Genomic DNA, 14,345 nt, shown 5'->3' with positions numbered 1-14,345 from the left:
AAGGTGGAAAGGTGATGTGTGCACCTAATGGGGTGAGAGATAGAAGTAAGAAAAACTAGCAGGTTCTTGTGGCAGGGTAAGGCTTAGCACACAAAGCAGCTTAGGTCTGTTAGCGTCTCAGCTGGGACACAGGTGTCCCAGTGTCAGGCACTGGCCATGTAACACCCCTGCGATCATCAACAAGTCCAAACCTCTGTGTGCCACATCAGCAGCATGGGATTCAGAACCAACCAGCAAGCACACGACAGTTGTGAGGGTTAATTAATGCTCGTAAAGTGAAGGGCTTGGAAGGAAGGTGAGTCTCTACAAAGGAATAATAGCATTTATTAACTGGCTTCTCTCATTAGCAGCACAAAGGCCCAGCTATGGCTGAGCAGCTTTCCCATGCAGCGTCCCTCGGCTACGTTCCACACGTCCTTCCCACCTTGCACAGGGTGCAAATCTCCCCTTCTCCTCCTCCACCATCCACCACGAGCTGCGAGGTTCAGGGACTGAGACTACTTGGCTACGGACTGTAGGGAGCACTGCTGATTCAAGGCAGATGCATCTGTGCAAATTCTGAATGAGGGCTGCCCGCTTTCCAAGTAGTAAATGTGAGTCAATGAAGTCAGGCGGATCATCTCGCTGTGTGCGCAGCTGTTATCAGGGCAATTCTCCCACTCTTTGAGCTTCAGAGCGGTCAGTGGGTGCTACAACTGCTTGGAGTAGATTAGAGCAGTCTGCAGGATCACAGGGTATTCATTTCTACCCTGCAAAATTAATTTACTGCAGCAGGTAGACACCCACCACTCTCCCTAAATCTTGCCATGTGCTCAATGCAATGACTTTGAGCCACGTAAATGAATACAAGCCTCTCACATGTTTCCCTGGGGGGCTCCAGATCACATTAGCAAAGCCTGTGCTTTACATCACGGTTCTGTGTTCGACGCTGCTGAAACCATCACACAGGTGGAGAACTCGGCCGCAAGCAGGATCACGCTTCCTGAGATTAATCAGCACGGTGGCAGCAGGGCTGAAATTGGGGACGAATTGCCCAACTCTTCTCACGCAGCAACCACAACATCTGAATTAGCCTTGGCCTTGTCCATCGCTACCTGGGAGAAGTCTAGAGCTGTGCAATTTAAACACCTCAGCTCTGCAATCCTACTAATAGCATTTTAAACATCAGTGAGTCAAACTGATGAGCTATCTTGGAGCCAAACCATTCACTAAAAGGAAAATGCAATTTTTTGCTAGCACTATAACAAGAGACATTTATCCAGAAGATCTGTCTAAGCAAATCATACTAATGCCTGATGCCGAAAGCCTCCAGATGAGAGATGCAAACCCAAGCCTTGTAATGGCTTTCGAAAACACATCCTGTTTGACAGCTAATCCTCCTCCCAATCCTAAACTCTATTAGGGCATCCTCAGAGCTGCATCTAGTCGTTTGCAAAATGCCCCTCCTGGTCCCAGCGGCAGCTCACAGGTCACACAGCCAGCCACAACTTATGCCCTACAGCCATTTAAGAGGTTATCTACTATAATCAGCCTTTGCTAACTAGATGCAATTGCGATTTTGCAGCTGCCAAGGACAACAAACAGAATGCGAAAAGTGGCAAGAAGCCCCTTTAAGCAGTTGGACGTTATAAATTGCTGAGAAAAGCACAACGGGTGAAATTCTCAGGTGGCACGAGTGGGTGTAACGTCACTGAAGTCGATGGAACTGTGCCCAAGCAGATCAGCGGGAATTTGGCTCAACAGCTCCATGGAGCTCTGTGCAAAACATCAGCTTCCTAAATCCGAGGGATTACAAGAGCTCAGCTCCAGTGATGAGAACAAGGTGGACTCTGCACAGGACAGACCCCGAAGTGCAGCAGTCCCAGCACACGCGCTGGTGCTCACCAGTGCAATGCACAAACGCCACATCTCTGCCAGCTGCAAAGCCACATCACCGCCCTGGTATGCACCCGATTGCCCAGCCTTACAAGTGCTCTGTTAATCCAGCTGATAAAAATTATGCTCGTGGGTTACTTCTTAAGTGACAATGAGTTGGTGTTAGTCATGGCTGTCAAGCCTGGTGAAGGATAGACGCATTTAAAATGTAAGGGGGTGAAATATCTCTTTTTTTTTTTTTTTGCAAAATCCATCTTCTGGGACTGTCATAATGCCACAGAAATGAAAGGAAGGAGGGAAGTCAAAACTCTGGGATCTGATACACACCTTGCAAAAAGTGCTTCACATGCAAAGATCTGGCAATCATGGCTTAGCAGGGTCCCCCTGCGAGGGGTGAAATGATGCCCAGGCCTGGGCTGAGCTACAGATCTCACATCCCATTGCAAACTTAACACTTCTTTTGATGAAGCACCATGTAAAACAGCCTAATCCTGCAAATGGTGGCTGGACAAAACTAAAATACACTGCACAGACCAACATCAATGTATCTCTGCCGCAGACTACTACAGCTATCCATCCGCTGAGGGCTTCCTGCTGCCAGACTGTGCAGCAAAATATAGGAAAAATGCTTGCAGGAAGTTTTTGTTTCTAGTAGGACACCAACTGAATACAGCTTTACAGGCAAATTATGATTTCTGACAAGGTATCAGACTAAAAGTGTTTTGTTTTGGTTTTTCTTTTTTTTTTTTTAATCCGATAGCATAGAATCGTAGTTTGACTTTACAGATTGGACCAGGCTGAATTTGCAGGGCTGGAAATTAGATAAAAGAACTTTGATTTCACTTATAAAACTCAACAAGTATGATCTGGAAGTCATCGATGGACAATAAACGCAGAACACTAAGATGTAGAACTTTTACAGCCTCACTTTTCAGGCCATATAACTACACTTTAGAATTTAAACCAGCTGCTGTTCACCAGCAGGTCTCCAGTGCCTAATTTTTAATCACATAGAGGCAGCATGCCAAGTTTCCAGAATCTTTTTCCCAGAGCATCAATAGTGTTCATAACATCTCTGCCTACTGATGAGATCATGAAAAGAAAGGACTCTTGCTTGTACCTTTCTCTGCATTTGGCTGAGACACCCCACAGCTTCCTTGGTAGGGAAAACCTCTATTAAGCACTGCCTTTCAAAACTCAACTATTCTGCAGTCCCAGATAGGTGTTATAAATCTATTTCTTTGTAAACTATGACACCAAAACAATCCAAACTAATTTCCCAGGAACTTCGCAGTGTTAAGGTAGCACAAAGCCTTATCCACAGGAAGGAGCTGGCAATGAAAACGTCTCTCTGAAGGGTTTTGCGGGGCACTGGGTGAGCTGGAGCTGTGGCTGTGCTGAAATCCCATGCAAAGGGAGGGGGTCCGGCTGGGGGGGGTCACCCCCACCTTGCAGAGCTCCAGCTCCCACCCGGCTGCAGCACCCTGGGGAGAACGGGTGTGCAGGAGAAAAGGACAAAACATGGGGATCCGGGCACTGCAGGAGGTCTGGGAGACCGCAGGGGAGAGAGGAGGATGTCTGGAAGGAAGCAAGGGGATCGGTTTGGGAGCACTAATGGGGTTCAGGGTTCCCTGAAACTCTGGAGAGGAGCAGAAGAGACGAGGGAGTTTCAGGAGGAAGAGGATGGTGGAGGAAGATGCCGGGTGCTGCCGGTCCTCCCCACCCCATCCAGACCCAAAGGTGGAGGAACGGGCTGCGAAATCCAGAGAAGAGCAATGAGAAAGCAAAGGAATCCAGACCTGGCGAGGCTCTGGAGTGTGAGGATTCCACTACCCTCCTCTCAACACTGCGGTTTGCTCCCTGGCATGGGCACAGCTTAAGCAGGATCCTAATTAGGCAGCCTTTGAAAGGAGGGAGCACCAAGAACTGAGGCACACAGCAGGGTCTCTCAGTAGTACAGCAAAGGGCTGCGGCTGCGTGTGAGCAGAGGAGAGGGGAGAAACAGCTTCAGCCTCTCGTCATTTTGTGTGGAACAGGATAAAAAAGCTGAACACCCCTCCGGGACGTCCTCTGAAATGGGGACAGAAAAGCTCCTTGCGCCAAGTAATACTTACTTTTGGGCCTGGGGGGCCAGGTGAGCCAGGGTTTCCGTGGGGACCTGGGGGACCCTAAAAAACACAACGAACACAAAATAGAGTCAAAAAGAGTCAATAGGCACCTGCATCAGTCCTGGGAGCTGCGGAAGGTCACAGGTTGTGGACAGACCCAGGAGCACAGCAGCAACAGGACCCTCATCACCCCGTCACTGCTGCAACTTGGCTCCTGGTTCCCACCCACCTTTACAGGTGACGTGTCTGTCACAAGATGTGTCGTGACAACAGGGCGATTTGGGTACACTGAATATTCCACAACCAGGAACAGAAACTCCCTTGGGGTCAGGGGAGACAAAGCTCTTACAAGGAGCCCCAGCAGAAAGAGATGGATGTGATGCAGAGGGGAGTGGAACTATGTGGGGTGTTAACAGTTTATTTAGCAAAAATGGAAGAGGACAGAAGCAATTACTAAAGGGAAATTGTTCGGCTATTTGGAATGAACTCATTTACCCTAAAAGGCAGTCAGATTTTCAACTTTAGAGGTTAGAAAGAGACTGGATGCATAGACAGTAAAATGAGGGGAGCAGAGGTAAGTCCCTGTTTAAACCATTTAAATCTATATTTTTGCACAGGTCTCACAAGCCAGTGGCACTGTCAGAGTATCTACCTCAGATCACATACAGCTGAACCTCCTTTTACATCGTGTTTTAAAAGCACTCTGCATATTTTCCGAAGACTATTTAAGGAGTTATCTGGAATAAGCAGCTAGGAATAGTTTATCCCAGGATTGTATACAGCACAGAAGATCTGTTAACCTTTCAGGCAGAAGTAATAACAATTCTAAGTCCTCTTGAACACGTTCCTGGGAGATGAAACAACCTGAAGGTTCATTTCCAAGGGCTCCTGTTCTGCCAAGACCGTGTCTGAGATTTACACCACCACAAGGAGCACTTTAACATGCCCTCTAGTGAGAAGGAGCAGAGCCTGGGGGATAAAAAGCCACTCGCACACTTTCTGAGTGAGCTCTAGTATTTCTGATGAGCAATTCAGCAGATGTGGGGCCGCAATCTGCAGGGTCTGATTTCCAAGGAAAAATCACTGCAGTTCAACACGCGACTGCCATCCAAGTTCAGGGCCCTCGCCCTCTTCTGAGAGGACATCGGCGCGCTGATGTCTATTCAGTTTTATTTTTACTACACTGTAATAGAAAATAATGGGGTTTTTTATTTAGCTATTGTATCTTGTGGCATAGACAGTTGTTGAGTGCTCAGTGCCATTTCACAACACATGCTGCTCTGCTGTAAGAGGTTGTTCAATTAAAAGGCTGAAGACGAGCTTTTCAAATGGCTTTTTTTACCCAAATAGATTAAATGTCTCATTCTTAAACTCCTTCCAAATTTTCAGCCTGAAACCAAATCCATTTATTGTTCCATTCTTAATTTCCTTCCAAATTCTCAGCCTGAAATTCTCTGAGAGTTTAGCCTGGCTGTGACTTTCCAATGAAATTGAAAAAACTTTAATTACAATTAAGGTATTTGAGTATCGACTTGTCATTTGAAAACCCATATAACTGCTATAACCGGAGTAATTGAGCATTGCATTGTCTCAAATTAATCTTCCCAGCAAACTATGGCATCATCTGTTACCTCACTGGGCAGGACACTGAAACAGAGACTTAATGTGCTGCTAAAGGTAATTCAACAACCCTGTGGTAGCAAAAGCGCTTCAAGCCAAGTCTCAGATATGCATGAAAATTAATATTAAGTGACAGAAATCAGAACAGTAAAGTCTCTATAAAAGATGAGTTCCTAAAAAGCTCTTACGTGTAAGCAATAATCTAGGTAGCTCTGAAAAGGGCTCATAAATCCAGACTGCTGCTAGATTTGAGGAGGGAATTCAGCTGATATTCGACTTCGGAGTCAGGCAGCTTGGCCCAAAGCCCATTTCAGCGCAGTGAGTTGAGACCCGTGCTCCACCATAGCCTGGGGCAGACTGAAAACAGCGTCAGACCGGAGGGAACCGCATGGTTTGGTGTGACCTGCCTGAAAACGAGAATTTCCAGGAGGAAACCTGGACCACAAGAAGCTCAGCTGCTAATCAAGAGCTCCGGGGTAAGAGAGGAATCACATCTCCAGCAAAATTTGGTGCAGTGTCTTCCAGAGCCAAACCAAAGCACAGCAACACACAGTCATAAAAAGCCTTAACCAAAAGGAGGGAAGAAGGGAGAAAGAATCTAGTCCCAGGGTCGAAACATGTGATTATGAAAAACGCAGGCTCTTGACATAAAATGGAGCCTTTACCACTGAATTTGATGAGACTCATAGCGTGTAATCCAGGCAAAGGAGGGTCAGAGACTCATCTTCTTCCCAAAGACCAATGTGGTTTTATTCGAGTGAGAAGTGGCCGCATCCCGCTGATGAAGTGACGGTGGGAAGTCCAGGCTGGGACACAAGAAACTGCTGCAACCAAGTCTGGGGTTTGTGCTAGACATGCTAAACTGCTCTCATAACTGCGGAGCGAAAAGGGCCTAGTCTGGCAGCAGGCCTAAAAATGGTGAAAAATAAGGGATCTGGATGTGTTCCAACACGGTGAGTCCCGAATCTGTGATTACACCCATATTCTTGGCAGAGGAGGAAGATGCGCTGTGGGACAGTTAGATGGGCTGAGTAACAAAAGGTGCAGGACAGCATCCACCTCAGGAGCTGTCAGCAATGCCAAATCTGAACCCACAGGCCTTACAAATTAATCCACACGCCAATCTACAAGCTCCAATAATAGTCATCACGCCCCCAAGTACCCACCCTTGTTTTATCGAACCCTGTCCAACGTTCGTTCCTCTTCTCTTACTGTGCCCAGCGGAATTACTCATCTCCAACCAGCGCTCCCAGAAACAGCCCTCTTTTCATGGAGAAGCAATTCAAGAGTTAATTACTTGGTATTTCGATAGTTAATAGCTATATTTTACTCATGCTAAACTGGATTTAATTCAATTTCTCACTCCTTTCTAGAAATTGGGATTCTCCTAGATATATTTATCATCAATACATTAGTTTTGCTCCTCTTTTCTACACGCAGGATGGGACAATGCTGAGACCACTGAATTAAAAAATCCCACAGTGCGTATCACTATTTGCATGCCTGCCTGTTTATCTGCCCACTTTGGCTCCCTTAGAACTGCTGAAACAATCTGATCCAGCAGCAAGCTTGCATGTGAAATCTTCCAAGGCTTGCGCTAGAAAATTCCACGGAAAATTTTACCATGGGACAGCAGTTGCCCAAAGCTCAGTGGCATGGAGACCAGAACAATCCCCGAATGTGTTCTCCAAGTAAGGGGGGAATTACCAAAGGTGACGGGGGTTTGTAATCTCCCCGGAATGTCTTTTACGTGAATGATGCTACTGGAGAACTGCACTGTGCCATCCGGTTCATCTCGGTGACGTGCCTGGAGATGGGACCCTGCTCACAGAAGCGCTTTTATGCGTAATGGTTCACAGCTGGCAAAAATTAACAAAAGTGTAACTGTGCACCGCTCCCCCCATCCCTCCTGCATTCACAATGAGGGGAAAAATAATTCCTCCAAACTCCTGCTAAATGCTAGAAAGCTCCAACCAGAGAATGACCACTCATTCAAAACTCATTATGTCTTGGGGTTTCACTGTGTAAAGCAACTTTTTCTGCTCCCGACCTACCGAACCCACTTTGACCTCTGGCTTGCTGAAAAATGAGCTAAATATTTGAAGAGAAGCCAAACAAACTGTTTCTTTAAACACTTCTTTTCAGAAATTGGAAAATCTTCCTAACAGAATGAGGATACTGGGCAACCTCTATAGCTGACTAAGTTCTTGCTTGTTTTAGGAGGGAAGCCCTGCATTTTGAAGGAAAGGGAGATTTTTTGCGACCACAGACCAGATGTAACAGGGACATGTTACCCTGGGACCTTGCAATCTTTCAAGCTGCTAAGGTTCACAGGAGGATGGCAAGAGCATCCCAAAGCATCAGGGAGCACATACATATTCTCTTCACCCATTAATTTGGACTTCTCCTGTGTTGTGTCAGGGAGGTTAAATAAAACGGGAGCAATAACAGCATGCCAGGGTTTTTCTTCCCAATTTTGCCTTTGACCCATTGTGGGAACATGGGTACAACACATCCCTTGTACCTGAGTTTGCTCCCCTGCTAAAGATGGAGATCGACTTCCAGGGAATCTGGCTTCCTAAATTACGTAAGCGTTTTGGAAAGTTTAACCACATCTAAAGGCCTTGCTGTCCTGGAAGTGAAGCCAACAACCGGATTCCTGTCTATCACGTGTCAGCGAGCTGTCTCCTTCACGTAGGATGGGGACAGAGAACCAGGGTTTACATGGCACATGTCTGGACAGCAGCATTTTATAGAATCATAGAACGATTTGGGTTGGAAGGGACCTTAAAGATCATCTAGTTCCAACCTCCCTGCCGTGGGCATGGAGACCTTCCCCTAAACCAGGTTGCTCAAATGAAGAACTTGTGGAAATTTGACATGCTAGAAGTTCAAGTTTGCTCCTGAGCGATGCCCAATGCTTTCATCTCCTTGTCAGGCCAGGTTTTTGGACCAAGTATCACGGTTCACAGTACTTTTCTACATACCTGACTAAATCTTGTGTAGTTTGCTGGTCTAACTATACCAGTGAGGACTGCAACGAGTCGCAATTTGTGATCAACATAGATGTGCCAACAAAAGCCCCTGATGCAGACAGCGGGGGAAGGAAGCTCATTGAGTCCTGGGTGCGGCAGGACCGAGCTGCGATGCTGCAGGAGTTATTGCTCCGCTGGGAGCCCTGTGTTGACAGCTCCTTGTCGAGCTTGTTAGCACAGCCCTGCTAGCAAACCCAGCCCCACGCACGGCCTCCCCGCCAAAGCTCGATGTTTGGAGAAACGCAAAGGTCATCTGCAGAAACGAAGCGTAACACACAATCGCTTGCACAGAACCGCTCTGTGCGGGTGGGCTGGGCATGTACCCGAGTGGCACCGCTCACACACACACCATGGAGCAGCTGTCCCACCGTGAACCTGGCAAAGTGCTTTCACATCACAGAAACCTGGGGAAAACCTTCATTGCTAAAACCATCGTTCCCTTCAAGAGGCACCTCAGACCTCACACAGACACTTGTCGAGGCAGGTGGTACATTCATTTGATGAGAAGCGGAGTGGACAGATCTCTTGATTACGCCTCAAGTTCTTTCACGCAGGCATAGAAGCTGAAAACCAGCCCAGCTGGACACAGAGAGAAACCTTCCTGTAAAGGACACGTGACCGATACAGCAATATCTATACAGGTTCGCAGAGCTCCTCAGGAAGTGTTATTAGCCATCATTTCCAGACATCAGAACTGCAACGTTTTTACTTTTTTCCTTAGGGTCCCTAATACAATAATGAGAAGAAACACCTGGCTTTCATTTGTTATATATTGCTGCCTTCGCAGTTGCAGAGAGCAGAATGTCAGTAACGTCTGACTCTGTCTCAGCGGGTCCCTGATGCTGAGCAGAGTAAAATGAATTCCATGCTCCTAAAATGGAGATTGGCTTTTAAAAAAAATCGAGAAATTGTCATTTTCAGGAAGATTGCCACTATCCACCTTGGGTGGCACTGGAATGCCAAGATGTGTCCTGAACACAAACTCTTTCATGCTTTTATGAAGATTAGCATTTGTTATTGCAAACCAGGTGGTATCGCTTACATGGGAGAGCAACATTCAGACTGTACTGGCACGTCTAGCGATACTTATCTGCTGGAAACAAGGAGGCAGAATCACGGGATCAGCCAGATTTTCTTACAAACTGTCACTGACCACAATCTCACCCTCAAAGCAAAAGCTCATCAGAGCTTTAGTTTTACCCTGATCAACACGGAGAGGTGAAAGGGAAATAAATCAGAGACGATATGGAATTCAAAGGAAATACCGCGCTACATCAGCAAAAGAGCTACTCTATGGACTTCGCAGCTACAGAAGGTCATGAGTCAAATGCTGCAACTAGATCTTCAAATGAGCCAAGCCGTTATACAAGCATTAATAATGCAGAAATTATACGAGCTACCACAAGGGCAATTATGTCTCATGCTTTAGGCCATAAACGGCATTGGTGACAACGACAAAATCCTTCCTTTCCCCTGGCATCAGCACCGTGAAGTTGCGTGCAATGTTCACGTCCCCTCAGGAGCTCCAACATTGGGCTGGAGCCTCGTGGGAGACCTCATGGGTTACCCATGGCTGGTGTAAGAACTGTGTGGCTGCCGTGTTTGAGGACCAGGTTAAACAGAGGCAGAACATAATCCCTGCATTGTTGCACGTTTATTTTTAAATGGCTCATACAACAACAAAAGCAAAAGAAGCAAGAACTCCCCTAAGCCTGTCTTAGTTGCTGGCAGATCCTCTTCTTTGCAATGAAATCCTCAACCCCCCCAAAACCACAAGAAAATAAAATACGAGAAGAAACACATTGCAAAGTCAAAACAACTTATGCACAGAGCAGTTCTGCCTTCAGTGCTCCAGGCCAGACATTTACAGGGTGGCCCTTGTGCCCCCACCCAAAATTAGCACAGTCTCTTTGCAGAGGTCTGAGCCAAGCCAGGCTCAGCTGGGCTAGGCTCTTCCTAACTAGGAACTCTTTCCTGTGCTGTTTCTCAGCACCCCTGGCAGGAACTGAACTCAGAAATCTTTCGTTGCTTATTGTCTTTCAGGGGAACATCTTAAATATAGGATGAAACATGCCACGACTGGGAAATAACACAGAAAGTCATGACGTGGTTTCCACAAAGCTTTTTTTTTTCTTCAGAAAAACTCAAGTTTCGGTAAGTAGTGGAATTTGGTTGTAGAGCTAGACCTTGGTTATTCACACAGCAACAGGGGATGCAGCTGGGGTCTCCAGACGTGGAGAGTAGTTTGAACAACGCAGGACGGCAAGAAATAACACTAAACACCTCTCCCAAGTGATGAGCTGGGGTAAGAACAAACTTTGAGCCTTAATGGGGACTTGCCAAGAACTGCAAACTCCAGGCGGTTTACTGATGTGATGGCTGCACAGGTATTTGTGAACAGAAGACACAAGGGCTGTACGACCAGTCATGCCGATATTTCATTAAAGAACATATCTAACGTGGAATGGATTGTTCTGCCTATAAAAATTTCATCTAACGTGGAATAGATTGTCCTGTCTATAAAAATTTCCCAGGCTGCAGGGGATCCTCTGGTTTAGTTTTTAGTGTTGTAGAAAGGAGGTGCGTTTATCTTTACTGGTTACTGCAAGATCTCGCAGGACTGTAACAAACGTCCTCAGGGAACGCACGGCCTGCTAGCTCTTAGCCTCTTGGTTGTTCTTTAAAGACATTACACGAGGTTTTTTGGCCAAGTATGTGTGAGGAAATCTCCTGCTGCTGCCAGGCCAGGATGCTGCCTGGATCACAGATCCAAATATTCCCTTCTTCCAGCCTCAGACACTTGCATCTTTAGATTCCCAACCCACATCAGTTCAGAGCTCAGGAAATGGGCTCCATGACCGCTCCTTGCGGGACAGCACCTTGCAACCATGAAAATGGTGCCAGCAGGTAACTCTATCCAGGTCAGGCACATTGCCCAGCTTTGGGAGATGACTTCTGCAGCCAGGTCAATGCAGAAAGCTTTTCTCACAGCTAGCTCAGCACCAGATGTTTCCTCAGCATAGCACTCAGCGTTCAAAGATCTTCATCGGAATTTGATGTGAGGAAGAAGAAATTCAGGAATTTGCAATAGATCTAGTACAACAGCTCAGATATTTTGTTCTGGATCCTGGAAAAGAGTCAGAGTGCAGGAACACAAAAGCTCATCCTTGTGCAGGATTGTTGTTGCCAAGAAAGGTTGGACTAGATGATCCTTGTGGTCCCTTCCAGCCTGGTATTTTATGGTCCCACTAGTGAAGGACCTTAAAGGAAACAATTTGGGAAGCGGGGGAGAGTGAAGGACAGAACAAAAAGCAGCCAGAGCTAATATGCAGCACTGGGTTTGCAAGAAGGAATGGATACTGGAAACAAAGCGAGACAGACAGAGCTCGTTCTTCTGATAGCCTTTTGGAAACATTCATCCCCAGCCCTTGCTGATGCCAAACCTTGGCTCAGGGAGGCTGCAAATCACCAGTGTGGCCTCCTGAAAACCTTTAACAGGAATGAGAGAAAGGAGGAAGGCCAGAGCTCAACATGGGGCTTGAAGCAATCATTACTCAGCCATAGGAACATACATCAGCCCTTGGAACCGTAGGACAAGCAGATGCAAGTACAAATTAAGAGAAATTTTTAAACCACTTACTCGGGATCCTCTCTTGCCAGGTGGTCCTGGTAAGCCCGGCAGACCTGGTGGACCCTAGAAAAATAAAAATATGTATTAACAACGATTCCACAGCCGGATGGTACTCCTGACAGTGTTTTAAGGAGATCCATAATACAATCATTTGGGGAAGACCTGAGGAGAAAGGCCAGTTATAACAACACAGCCAGAATTACCCTTCAACTTATTCTACAAAAGCCACGCACAACAACATCTGCAGAAGCATACAATTCCAGAGCAGAGACAGAGCGTTCGCATCTCTGTGCTGTGGATCACATTCCCCTGATCACAGCTGCATTTAACGTGTTAGCACCCCGGTGAGGGGGGAACAGCGTGGGCTGTAATACATACCAGCTGAGGATGTACAGTTCTTGGTATTGTAGGTTCCTACAGGGGTTGCGACATAATCACATCCCAGCACCTCATATTTTAAAGCGGCGTGTTGGAAAACGTAATAAAATTGGTGTCAATGTTGGAAATTCTTAAATGTGGCTCTGTAATATAGGAGAGGTCAACTCATACATGTCAGAGTAGTGGGGTTTCTTGGAAAGGGGTGAGAACAAAGTGGAGATATCAGGCGCCCAGCTGTGCACTGATCTGAAACAGGTTAGGAAAAAATACTTAACCAATGAGGTTAGAGCTCCTTTGAATTTATTCATTTATTTATTCATTTTTTCAGTGGACTGGAGAATTCAGATTGCTGGAGAGCCATTTGCAGCTCCTAATAACTCCTCCAAACTTCTTTTCCCCCAAGCCAAACATGTCTAACAAGAATAACTGTTAATTAGATTGTCTCCCGGAGGATTTACATTCTAGTAGTTTGTTACGAAAGACGAGTTTCCACTGCACCCAGGGGAAGGAGAGACACAGAGCTGCTGACTGAAGGATGGTTGGAAGGCAGCCTGGGCTCTCCGAACGCAGGTTGGTCAGGAGAGCAGGTCCCGGAGCCAGGCTCTGTGGGGAAGGTGGGTGCATCGCACGGAGCGGGTGCAGCATGAGCCCCACGGCCACACTAAGTCCCCACAACAGCCTTGGTCCCTCCCCACTGGGACATCTCAGAGGGGAGAACTTCTCGCTGTCTACAACTACCTGAAAGGAGGTTGGAGCATGGAGGGGGTTGGTCTCTTCTCCCAAGGAGCAAGTGATAGGACGAGAAGAAATGGCCTCGAATTGCGCCAGGGGAGGTTTAGATGGGATATTAGGAAAAAATTCTTCCCGGAAAGGGTTGTCAGGCATTGGAACAGGCTGCCCAGGGCAGTGGTGGAGTCACCATCACTGGAGGGGTTGAACAGACGCGGAGATGAGGTTCTCAGAGACATGGGTTATTGCCAGGGTTGGGTTAATGGCTGGACTCGATGATCTTGAGGGGTTCTTCCAACCAAAATGACTCTGTGGCCCCATACATGGCACCACCTCAAGCAGACCCCGCTGCACGGCAGACCCTGCTGCTGCGGCAGCATCGCCAGGCAGAGCTGCTCCGGCTCTGCAGCGGGTTACTGGCCCCGAGGAAGAGCGAAAAGTTCATCATCATTTCCGGAGTCACCAAGTGCACGATTTAGTAACAAAAAAAATAAACCCTGGAGATCCTTACCCCAAATCTCATGCTCAGGATAAGACTTTGAACAGATAAAACCTGCCTGAGCCATACAGGCAACTGATGAATAAACGTTCCTCTAATATTACCAACCCTCCTATACATAGGCAGCAAATTAATTAGTATAAAAGAGGTCTTTTAAAAAAGGCATCCAGCCATGGTTGATACAGTAGGAAAAAGTCAGGAGGTGAGTAAGCAAGCCCAGTGAAGGTCTCTCCGTGCTCTTAATTTGTCAGGACATCAAATGAATCATGACACGCTAATGTTTTTTTGGAATTATGTCTATCTGTAGCAAAGATGACAAGAAAAGGATTGTTTTAAAAGCGTAAGAGCCTACACAGCATAGAACAGCTCATGCCCCACAGTGAGACACACAGGGATGGACTTCCAGCCCCGTATCACTCGCTGCCGCTGCCTGTCCTGGACATCTCCAGTTTCTATGGACTGGGACACTT

General features: G+C 46.8%; 1 protein-coding gene across 1 annotated transcript in view; it reads right to left on the bottom strand.

Annotated features, from left to right (window-relative positions):
• The window catches only part of COL27A1 (collagen type XXVII alpha 1 chain), a 147,303-nt gene that overhangs the window by 112,065 nt on the left and 20,893 nt on the right, over positions 1-14,345 (bottom strand). Inside the window, exons 4-5 of the mRNA XM_065648239.1 lie at positions 12,279-12,332; positions 3,990-4,043 (exon numbers count right to left, since the gene is read on the bottom strand). Of these exons, the coding sequence (XP_065504311.1) occupies positions 3,990-4,043; positions 12,279-12,332 (108 nt within the window). The remainder of the gene's footprint in view (positions 1-3,989; positions 4,044-12,278; positions 12,333-14,345) is intronic.

The sequence above is a fragment of the Caloenas nicobarica genome, chromosome 19 (assembly GCF_036013445.1).
Source record: "Caloenas nicobarica isolate bCalNic1 chromosome 19, bCalNic1.hap1, whole genome shotgun sequence".
Taxonomy (NCBI): domain Eukaryota; kingdom Metazoa; phylum Chordata; class Aves; order Columbiformes; family Columbidae; genus Caloenas; species Caloenas nicobarica.
The sequence above is the reverse complement of the archived record's forward strand: the minus strand, read 5'-3'. Positions and strand labels throughout refer to the sequence as shown.